Here is a 12,486-nt window from a genome sequence, read left to right on the forward strand (position 1 = left end):
TGTGCTAGGCGTCTACTTTCAGAAAACATATGGGTGTGGGGTATAACATGATGTTTTTATTTTATCATCTAGGATCAGGGATGCTCAACCGGCGGCCCATCCAGCTGTTGTAAAACTCCCACCATGCCCTGCTGTAGGCTGTCCAGGAATGCTGGGTGTTGTAGTTTTGCAGAAGGGCTGCAGGTTGAGCATGCCTGATCTGAGTTATACCGGCAAGTTGTCTATGAGGTTATGTGTGCACATGGTATATTTGCTGCAGATATCCTGTAGGGATTCTGCACCAAGTACAGTGCAAATGGTAGGATTTAAAAAAATAAAATCAATTCAGAAAGCAGCAAAAGTTAGTATTTAAGATGATTTTACATATGTTTAAACCTGCAGCATGGCCCATGTTTTCCTGGTCAAAGCAAACCCAGCATACACATATCCCATGACTGCTAGTTTGCCATTAATCCAGCACTGAATTACACTGGCGGGAATCTATCAGATCCCTGGGACTGCTTCTGGCAAGAAGTAATGTGTGAAACGCCATCATTTATCACATCCTTCCACCCATCAATACACTTTTTGTCACTTAGAGCTCGGCAATCTGTTTCTAGAATTCCACAACGGTGACAATAATTTTCTCTTATAACCCTTTCATCTTCTGAGATGCGAGGAACCGCAGGTATGATTATGGCTCAGCCATTGTATGGTGGCACTTGGTTAGCTGTCAAATCAACCCAATACATTAAAAGATTAACCTCAGTAAAATGACATATTTCTAGAACAGCTGGTGCCTGTGTCACAGCGGAGAAGAGCCGGGCACTATGCTCATCACCGGGAAATAAAGGCACCTGCCCCGGAAAGTGCAGAGTTTTCATATAAAATACTGAGTTCTGGAAAAGTAGCAAATACACAAGAAGTAGAAGAAGAAGTAGAAGTAGAAGAAGAAGAAGAAGAAGTAGAAGAAGAAGAAAAAGTAGAAGTAGAAGTAGTAGTAGCAGTAGTAAAATACAAATACATACAAGCTTCTGTGCTTCAGCCACGTGAAACAGGATATTATTTACCACTTCATATTCATACAGCAATAAAAAAAAAATCTGGTCACTAAAGAAACAATTTCCACACATTTTAAAAGCTAATTTACAAGAAAGAAAAAAAGGCACAGCACAAAAGATAGATTGCCTTTTGCAGGTAAAGTGGAAAGACTGGTTATCTGCTCTGCAGGTATGGGGGCTGCCTGCCCCTCCGCACTCACTTCAAAGCTTGGATTATTGCATGCAAAGCATGACGTGGTTTGTTTAACCACTAAGGGGACATAAAAGGAATGACTTCTGGCTCCTTCGGTGTATTTTCTTCCACTATGTATTCAGAAAACACATTGTGAACACACAACAGCCCGCCACAATTATCCAATTGCCATGCAAGCGTTGTAGGGCATTGTGAAAATCCTACAACCTTTTATACTGCGGCTACAGCATATCACAAAGACTGTCAGGGTTAGCAGCATTACAAAATATATACAAAAATCACAAGTAAACAGATATGGCTACTTATAATAATAATCTTTACCTATATAGCGCCAGCATATTCCGCAGCGCTTTACAATTCAGAGGGTTCATGTACAAAACTACACATCACAACATAACTGGCTAATATAGAAACTGAAACACTAGTAGTGAGGGCCCTGCTCACAGGAGCTTACAATCTATAAGGAAATGGGGGTGACACAAAAGGTAGTGGATCGTGTAGTAGTCAACTACTTATTATGGGGGGCACTATAGAGGACCTGTCACCTCTCCTGACATGTCTGTTCTAGCTATTACTTGCAGTCCCATGTAATGACAATTCTGAAACATGTATTCTTATGACTCTGTGATGTGCTAGTCAATTATTATACCAGTTAGACATCATGAATGAATTTCTAGCAGTTTGCCGGTCCAGATGGGCGGTACCAATTGGGGGTATGTCCCTGCACAGTCCGACACTATCCAATCAGTGCAGGTACACACCCCTAACAGTAACTCCCATCTGGACCTTCCTTGCAAACTGCTAATAATTCATTCATCACTTCTAGCAGGAATAATAAAGGAGTGGCACAACAGGGTCATAAGAATAGATGCTCCAAAACGGTTATTACATGGAAAATGCATGCAGTTACTAAAACAGACATGTCTGGAGAGGTGACAGGAGCTCTTTTAGAAAGTAGTGGAGACAATCTTCAGCTATGAGAAGGGAATACGGTCACTATTCTTGTACCCAATTGCCATGTGTTTCTGCACTTTACCTACAGCAGTTGGTGACATACTGACAAATAAGGAAAATGAATCTTTATAGTACACATAGATATTAGACCGCAAATTATCCTCCTCTAGCCACACTGCTCAGAGATCAGGGAAATGGCAGGGATATGCTGAAGAAGCTAAAAATACACGCCTGTACACATAGGGTCATATAGTCCCACCCCGCACTCATGTAAATGTACAATGCCTTTATTCAGGTTGTTCTCCTCGATTCTCTTTTCAGGTCCAAATCTCTGTGCGGATTCATTTCTTAACGGTACAAAATGTAGACTGATTCCACTAGGTCTACGGAAATGTTATATATATGGTATGTAAGCCATGAGCTCCACTCGATGGCGGCAGGTAGAAGCTACGACTGTCACACCGAGCAGAGGAAGCAGCTCGACACCTCAATGCCATGCCCTGCCCCTATGGTAGGCACACCATTTGCCATGCATTGTGCTTGATCTAATACAGCTATGTAGACATGTCTCTAACTGAAAAAAGGCAGAGCCAGATTAAAGGGGGTGTCCAGTTTAAAAAAAAATATAAATTATTGCTCCCCAGTCAGCTGTATCTGCTGAAAATTCACACTCACCTGCTCATTTTCCAGCGCCCTGGTTCCCTTCAGTGGTCCTCTGGTCGCCGACTGTCAACTTCTGCAAGGACAAGATCACGTGTGCTGCTGCAGCCAATGACTCCTCATGTGGCATGGACTGCTGAGGTCAATCATTGGCTGCAGCAGCACGCGTGACCCCATCTGTATGGAAGTTGATAGACTGGGACTGGAAGACCAGTGAGAGAACCATAGAGGTGGAACAGAGCAGCAGGGAACAGTATGGATTTTACCACAAGTACAGCTGGTTGGGGTGCAAATGCTCTACCTAACTGCAGCTGGATTCTGGAGCCAGAAGCTTCCTTTACACTACAGAAGAGTCATGTGTGGTCACCTCACGGCTTTCTCGTGACTGGATAGGCTCTCCAAACGACCATCAGGGAGCGTGGGTGGTGGAGGGCCAGGGCATATGTCCCACAAAAATCATACAGTATAGGGACGTTGCAGAGATTTTCAATAAGATACCAGCAAAGAGGGAACAGGGATGTCCCTAAATGTACCTATGACACTGGCTGACCTGTTACATGTGCACTTGGCAGCTGAAGGCATCTGTGTTGGTCCCATATTCATATGTGCCCGCATTGCTGAGAAGAATGATGTTTTAAATATTTGGAAATGAGGCTCTAGGCGCAACGGGGGCGGCTCCTCCCTGCAACTGCTGCACCCTCCACTTTGATTGACTGGACCAGGTATGATGGGAAAGAGGCCTAAGCCATAGGATGTTTGCACGTTGTGTGATAAGTATTATCCATGTCAATCTAGCGAGATGCAGACATGTCTACATACAAGCCACCCCACTAACCTCCTCCGTGACATTTACACTGTAAAGTACATGTAATACCTAGGTGTGTAAGTAAATAGCAGACCAGTGACCTTCCCACAGTGGCGGTCACAGTTTTATCTTAATTCTATGGTTGTATGAAGGGAAGTCGTTTTTCTGCACTTTCTGTGCTAGACCCTCTGCTGCCAGTGTGGTCAGCGAGCACGTCACTGGCATCGTTTAGGGGGAGCACTGCTGGCACCTGTGCTTACTGGAGGAAGTCTGCTGGCACGGTTTATTGGGGGCGTTCTCCTGTCACTGTTAATACAATTTGTCATTATTTGTCCTTATTGGGAAGGAGGGGGGGGGAGGGGAATCCAAACTTGAGGCTTGAGCTTACAAATTTAAAAATATTTCTGCAGTGTATATCTCAGATCTCCATGAAGATGATTTTGAAAGCAGGCAACATTGGTATAGTATTGTTCAAGAATGAATTAGTCCGCAGAAGCCGACACGCATATTAATTATACACAACGTAAAAATATATATTTTCCTATTTTAACAAGAGAACAGTAAAGTATGAATGAGGCTGCGTACCGCGCCATGTGCAATAGATGTGCCTTTACTGCCACCTAGTGGCTGTCATAAGTATGCTTATAACCTGCATGCAGCAAGTATTGGTGTCATTTCTCAGTATGTACGACCCGTTTTACAAATGAACGACAACTTTAATAATCTTATCATTAAAGGGGGTAACCACATCCTGTCCCTTTCATGGCCCAGATGGGAATAACCACAGTAAGTGCTGGCAATAGAAGATGGAGTTACAGAAACGGGCAAGCGGCCGGCATTTCGCTGCTTCTGTGAATCCCTTAGCAGAGAATGGGAGCTTTACAAATAGCTCCGCACCTCAAGCTACTGTTTCCGGAACTTGGAAGTTATGGAAACAATGTCACTTGCTGTACTACGCTGGTTACGTAGCTCCCATTCACTGCTATGGGTGTTACAGAAACAGCGGAGCAGCCGCTATTCGCATGCGTCCATAACTCTGTCCACTCCAGCACTTACTGCTGTTATTCCCATCTCGGCCATAAAATAATTCCCCAACAGGATGGACTTTCATTTTATGCAATTAAGCAAATAAAATTTAGTAAAAATCCTGCAGACTGTTGCATGATCATTGCATTAAAAATACAGACACGTCTCCTGTGGATTCTCTCAAATGTAACTGCATATTTTGGTTCCACCAGATGATAACAGATTCTACCTTAAATAGGACCTTTCACCGATTCTGACATTACAATATTAATACCTGTACTGTAGGGCATGCCTAGGCTAATTATTTTTCTGATCTGCTGCTCCGTTGCGTCCCTGTGCCCCTTGGTTTGGGCGTCCAGGGAGGAGGCGATGGCAGTCTTTCTCGGGGGGGGCAGTCTTTCTCCCTGAGAAACACGGCCGTTTCCTCCTCCCTGTACCGTTGCTATTGATTATCATACAGAGCGCTGAACAGGGGGCAGCAGACCAGAAAAAAAATTGCGCAATGATATCTCCTAAACATGCCCTACAGTGGGAAGTATTAATACCGTAATGTCAGAACCAGTGACATGTCCTCTTTAAAGGGGTTATTCCAGGATTAATGTAAAAAATGAAAATTAGATATCATATAGTACATGACAATCTTTAAACAAGTCCTGCACCTCACATACAGCAAGCAACCTCTCCATTCATTGCTCTCCTAGATTTCCTAAGGGCTAGCAGCTCAGGGGGCATCCTTTCTAGTGGGGTGCGTCCTTTCTACTGCAGCTCTCCACCTGTAACTGTCACAGCTGCTGACAGAATATCAGGCTGATGGCAGGATACAAATGAGCATGTGTCCCCCACCTCAATGAGGTGGACATAGAATTAAGGAAAACAACAAACAGCAGGTGGCGCTACACAGGCACACACTGCTAAATAACTCAGTGCCTAAATGCAATTTTAAAATTATTCTGATTCAGATGCTAGTCTGAAATATGTAACAATGTAGCAGTGGAGTTCATAGAGAAGTAAGGGCTCCATAGCAAGGATCAAACCAGGCCCCCCACACAGGACAGAAGGGTTTCTGCCTAAACCTGTTTCAATGACCCTTGTTTGACAATTTTCCACTTCCTCATTTGCTAAAAGTTGTTCCTTTACAGGGTAGAGTCCTGACCAAGTTTTCACTTCCAGTAGAAGAGGGGATAATCCCACCTAAGACTGGGCCCCCTCTTGCCCTGGGCCCCATAGTAGTCGCATGGTCTGCCGCTATGGTCGTTATGCCCCTGCAATGTAGTATAAGGAATGCCCAATCAAACATATATTTACATTATATTTAAAATTAATCGGTAAATACTTTCAATCTACGATTCTTCTTGCTCACAAAGTATGACATGGGATGCTGGGAAATCCAACTGGGAAATCCAAGAGCAACTCAAGCTTCCTGCACATGAAACTGAAGCTAGGAAGAAGAGCTATCAATATAATTCAAACATGAAGTACTGTATGTAAAGGTGTCAAGATTTTTCAGAACTGAAGATATGATACAAAGTGCAATGACCACTACAGTCATCCTGTGCCCAGAGAACAAATGATTGTACTAAAAAAATGTCTCTTTAAAGGGAGTCTTTCACGTTGAACATGGTGTCTGAGCTGCAGGCAGCATGTTATAGAGCAGGAGGAGCAGAGCAGATTGATATATAGCTTTATGAGAAAATATTCAGTAAGGCTTCGTTCACATCACTGTTCAGCCTTTCCGTTGTTCTGCTCCGTTTAGGGGTAGGAAAACAGAAATAACAAATTCGACACATAACTGAGCCGAACTGAGCCCACGGACCCCATAGACTATAATGGGGTCCATTAGGTTTCCGCTCAGAAGAAGATTTTTGAAGCGGAGACAAAAGTCCTACATGCACAACTTTTGTCCCCGCTTAAAAAATCTTCTTCTGAGCAGAAATCTAATGGACCCCATTATAGTCTATTGGGCCCATGGGTGCCGTTATGTGCCGAATCCGTCCTTTTAGTTTTTATGCCCCTAAACGGGGCAGGAGAACTGAAAGGCTGAACGCTGATGTGAACGAAGCCTACAACTACGAGCGCCTCCTTGACTTCAAAGCCCAGAAACAGCAGAGATTTAAATGAATGAAATATAAGTTATACTAAATCTTTTCCCACAAAACTATTTATCAATCTGCTCAGCTCCTCCTGCTCTATAATCTGCTGCTGTCTGCAGAATACACTGCATTTTCACACGGACAGGTTCCCCTTAAAATCTCATTCATTTCAAACCAACAGACCCAAAATGGAGCAATGCATAGCACTGCTGTCTTGGAAAAGTATCAGGTACAATCTGCTCAGACACAGATGACTTTTCTTACTGCTTTCTTTCTAGAACAGAAAATGTAGAAGATGAACAATCAGACTTTACCATGAAATGTTCCATTGTCTGCCAAGAAGTGTCTGCAGTACTGCAAAGGACGATGCCTCTCCAGATTCCAGGAGCTCATTTTTCACTTGGGTTGAATGGAATTCACATGCAGAACTCTCCTGAAAAGAAAAATACCTTTAATCAGATTGTAGAGTTTATATCAAAATCATACAGGTTTACCTGCATCTGCCACATAGCAACCTAATTTAATTATACAAATAAATAAAAATTAAGTAGAGACATGAGAGAAATAAATATTCAAATGGTTTAATGGGTCCCACATCTCCAGTGACGTAACCCTCCGAGCTGTGTCAAAAGGTTTTAGACGCTATGGACCGCACTAAACCCAGTGGCACACTGTTCATGCGGCAAAGTGAGACTGGCCTCAGGCAGCGTGGGTGACAATTTAGCCTCCAGCCCTGCACACATCTGTGTCTTTGGGGATTATTGTACATCACGGTTTTATTGTGAGTTTCGACGCAATTCACTGCAAAAACCATGACAAAACCATGGTGTACAATTCCTCCTAGGCATAGATGTGTGAAGGAGAGGGTAAAGGAACTTTGGGATTGATGTGTACATGTCATATGATTGCTCATCTCAAAGATCCTTAGGCCTCTGGGGAAGAAGTAGAACCTGCAGCAGCCTGTAAATAAGGGCAGAGGTCGCACTACATTTTTTCCAGAAGAGTAAAAATAGTCTATCTGACCATTTTTGAGCAGTATTTTTACCCGCGGAGGAGTACGAAATTTGCAGTAATTCAAATATATAATATATCTGCCTACACTTGCTCACATCTGCGTTGGAGGCTGCGTTTGGAGCCTCTGTTGTAGATTCTGTCTAAAGACCAGACAAAAAAGCCTTGTATGCAGCACTTTTTTGGTCTGGTAAAAAGACAGGCTCGTGAATGTTCAACTTCTTCCCTGTCAGTTAGACCGGGTTCACATCACATTCTTGCCATATATTTAATGTACACACAAAAAACGTATATACATTAAAAGCTATGGACACCTTTGTGCACTAAAGATCAAAAAACCCATATCGTACCGTAATGCAGCACATACTAAGCCTACATGCACACGGAAGCGATGTATGCAGTGCCCCGGCGATGTATGCAGTGCCCCGGCGATGTATGCAGTGCGCGTGCGATGTATGCAGTGCGCGTGCGATGTATGCAGTGCGCGTGCGATGTATGCAGTGCGCGTGCGATGTATGCAGTGCGCGTGCGATGTATACAGTGCGCGTGCGATGTATACAGTGCGCGTGCGATGTATACAGTGCGCGTGCGATGTATACAGTGCGCGTGCGATGTATACAGTGCGCGTGCGATGTATACAGTGCGCGTGCGATGTATACAGTGCGCGTGCGATGTATACAGTGCGCGTGCGATGTATACAGTGCCGTGCGCGTGCGATGTATACAGTGCCGTGCGCGTGCGATGTATACAGTGCCGTGCGCGTGCGATGTATACAGTGCCGTGCGCGTGCGATGTATACAGTGCCGTGCGCGTGCGATGTATACAGTGCAGGTGCAGTGTGTGATGTATGTAGTGCAGTGTGTGTGATGTGTGTGGTGATGTGTGTGGTGCAGTGTGTGTGATGTGTGTGATGTGTGTGGTGCAATGTGTGTGATGTATACATGTGTGTGATGTATGTAGTGCAGTGTGTGTGTGATGTGTGTAGTGCAGTGTGTGTGATGTGTGTAGTGCAGTGTGTGTGATGTGTGTAGTGCAGTGTGTGTGATGTGTGTAGTGCAGTGTGTGTGATGTGTGTAGTGCAGTGTGTGTGAAGTGTGTAGTGCAGTGTGTGTGATGTGTGTAGTGCAGTGTGTGTGATGTATGTAGTGCAGTGTGTGTGATGTATGTAGTGCAGTGTGTGTTGTATGTAGTGCGGAAACGGGACGGATCAGTTTTGCAGCCCATAGACTTCTATTATGACGGAATGAATAACTGAATGCCTCTAAAGGTATTCCGTTCTGCATTCCGTCATAGAATTGTGTTATGGTCCGTGGTAACGGAATCCATAACGCACTTCACCTTTTACCAAAATGCATGCTTAAAAATCAGAGCTTGCCGGCAGCAGATCCCGTTGTCCAGTAGCAATTTGCCGCCGGCAAACCACTAGAAAGTATGGGGACGAGCGATAGCATAGTGATCGCTCCTCCCCATGCTGCGGAGGAGATCACTGAATGTAATAGCCAGGAGGGAACGCTTTCCTCCCGACAATTGCTTGCTCAATCGGCTTGTGTAACACAGGCTTTAATGTGTACTGAGCCATCAGACATTCAGGGGTCGGGGCTTGATATATACTGAACCAAGGTGTGGGCGATATGGCCTAAAATCTATATTGCGATATAATTTTAAGCATGTGCGATATGCGATATATTGTTTTCTATATTTGGGGGGGAGGGTTTAAACTTTTTCTTTTTTTTTTACTTTTTATTTAATAACTATTAGCCTCCTTAAGGGCTAGAGCCTAGAACCCTTGTCATATTCACCCTAATAGAGCTCTATTAGGGTGAATAGGACTTTACACTCTCCCTGCTGCCCTGTGCTTTGTGCACACAACAGCAGGGAGGGAGCTGACCATGGCAGCCAGCCTCTGATCCGCCCCACAGCCTCTGATGTGCCCCCCACAGCCTCTGATGTGCCCCCCACAGCCTCTGATGTGCCCCCCACAGCCTCTGATGTGCCCCCCACAGCCTCTGATGTGCCCCCCACAGCCTCTGATGTGCCCCCCCCCCAGCCTCATGTGCCCCCCCCCCCAGCCTCATGTGCCCTCTCCAGCCTCATGTGCCCTCTCCAGCCTCATGTGCCCTCTCCAGCCTCATGTGCCCTCCCCAGCCTCTCCCTCTTATCAGCCCCCTCTGGTAACTCAAACCCACCCACCCTCCCTCCCTCCCCAGTATTAATCATTGGTGGCAGTGGCCACAGGGTCCCCCTCCTCCTCCCCATCATTGGTGGCAGTGGGCAGATTTGAGCAGGCACCTTGTTCCGATCACCGGGCAGCGATGATCGGAAATACACATGACATACCGGTACGTCATTTGTCCTAGAGAGGTTAAGCTCCTTACCACTGAATGTCTGATGGCTCAGTATATATTAAGCCCCGACCCCTGAATGTCTGATGGTTCAGTTAGGGGTGGGCGATATAGGCGATATGCGATATATGATATATGGGGGTGGGCGATATAGGCGATATGCGAATCGGTTACCATGGCAGCCAGGAGTCACGCTACTGAAGTCCTGGCTGCCATAGTATGTTAGTGAGCAGCATTATACTCACGTGCGCCGTGGCCGCCGGGAGCTCCTTCTTCTCATAGGTCTGTGCGGCGCATTGCTAATGCTATAAGCATTAGCAATGCGCCGCACAGGCAGAAGAAGGAGTGACCGGCTGCCACGGCGCACGTAAGTATAATGCTGCTCACTAACATACATGGCAGCCAGGACTTCAGTAGCGTGACTCCTGGCTGCCATGGTAACCGATTCGCATATCGCCTATATCGCCCACCCCCATATATCATATATCGCATATCGCCTATATCGCCCACCCCTAACTGAACCATCAGACATTCAGGGGTCGGGGCTTAATATATACTGAGCCATCAGACATTCAGTGGTAAGGAGCTTAACCTCTCTAGGACAAATGACGTACCGGTATGTCATGTGTATTTCCGATCATCGCTGCCCGGTGATCGGAACAAGGTGCCTGCTCAAATCGTTGAGCAGGCACCTTGGCTAAATGCGCGGGGGGGGGGGTCCTGTGACACCCCCCCCCCCCCACGGGTTGGCGATCGCCGCAAACCGAAGGTCAATTCAGACCTGCGGTTGGCAGCTTTAACATGCGGCGGCGGTGGCCCGTGGGGCTGTAGGGGGGACCCGATGGCATGGAAGGCAGCGCGATGCCTAAGGAAGGCATCACGCTGCCTTCCGGTGACGAGCCTGTGAGATCCAGCCCCCTGGATCTCACAGGCCGGAAGCTGTATGAGTAATACACACAGTATTACTCATACAGCCAATGCATTCCAATACAGAAGTATTGGAATGCAATGTAAAGGATTAGACCCTTGAAGTCCCAAAGTGGGACAAAAAAGAAAGTGAAAAAAAAAGTTTCAAAAACAAAGTTTTCCCCCCAAAAAATTAAAATAGTTTCAAGTAAAAATAAACAAACAAAAACATCATGGGGGGGGGGGGGTGGGGGAGTAGACATATTGGGTATCGCCGCGTCCGTATCGACCGGCTCTATAAACATATCACATGACCTAACCCCTCAGATAAACACCGTAAAAAATTAAAATTAAAAACTGTGCTAAATAAACCATTTTTTTGTCACCTTACATCACAAAAAGTGTAAAAGCAAGCGATCAAAAAGTCATATGCACCCCAAAATAGTGCCAAAACTGTCATCTCATCCCGCAAAAAATGAGACCCTAGCTAATAATCGCCCAAAAACTGAAAAAACTATGGCTCTCAGAATATGGAGACACTAAAACATGATTTATTTTTTTTGTTTCAAAAAAGATATTATTGTGTAAAACTTACATAAATAAAAAAGTATACATATTAGGTATTGCCGCGTCCATATCGACCGGCTCTATAAAAATATCACATGACCTAAACCCTCAGATGAACACTGAAAAAAAAAAAAAAAAAAAAAAAACTGTAAACAAAAAGCCATTTTTTGTCACCATTGTGTAAAACTTACATAAATAAAAAAAAAAGTATACATATTAGGTATCGCCATGTCCGTGACAACCTGGTCTATAAAAATACCACATGATCTAACCTGTCAGATGAATGTTGTAAATAACAAAAAATAAAAACGGTGCCAAAACAGCTATTTCTTGTTACCTTGCCTCACAAAAAGTGTAATATAGAGCAACCAAAACTCATCTGTACCCTAAAATAGTACCAACAAAACTGCCACCCTATCCCGTAGTTTCTAAAATGGGGTCACTTTTATGGAGTTTCTACTCTAGGGGTGCATCAGAGGGGCTTCAAATGGGACATGGTGTCAAAAAACCAGTCCAGCAAAATCTGCCTTCCAAAAACCGTATGGCATTCCTTTACTTCTGCGCCCTGCCGTGTGCCCGTACAGCGGTTTACGACCACATATGGGGTGTTTCTGTAAACTACAGAATCAGAGCCATAAATATTGCGTTTTGTTTGGCTGTTAACCCTTGCTTTGTAACTGGAAAAAAAATATTAAAAAGGAAAATCTGCCAAAAAAGTGAAATTTTGAAATTGGATCTCTATTTTCCATTAATTCTTGTGGAACACCTAAATGGTTAACAAAGTTTGTAAAATCAGTTTTGAATAACTTGAGGGGTGTAGTCTCTAGATTGGGGTAATTTATGGGTGGTTTCTATTATGTAAGCCTCACAAAGTGACTTCAGACCTGAACTG

The 12,486-nt window shown here is 44.6% G+C and overlaps 1 protein-coding gene across 1 annotated transcript in view; it reads right to left on the reverse strand.

Moving 5' to 3' along the window:
- Positions 1 to 12,486, reverse strand: part of PLCH1 (phospholipase C eta 1) — a 289,893-nt gene that overhangs the window by 250,095 nt on the left and 27,312 nt on the right. Inside the window, exon 2 of the mRNA XM_040429955.1 lies at positions 7,083 to 7,201. Coding sequence (XP_040285889.1) covers positions 7,083 to 7,161 — 79 coding nt within the window. The 5' untranslated portion in view covers positions 7,162 to 7,201. The remainder of the gene's footprint in view (positions 1 to 7,082; positions 7,202 to 12,486) is intronic.

Source organism: Bufo bufo, chromosome 4 (genome assembly GCF_905171765.1).
Source record: "Bufo bufo chromosome 4, aBufBuf1.1, whole genome shotgun sequence".
NCBI classification, from domain to species: Eukaryota; Metazoa; Chordata; class Amphibia; order Anura; family Bufonidae; genus Bufo; species Bufo bufo.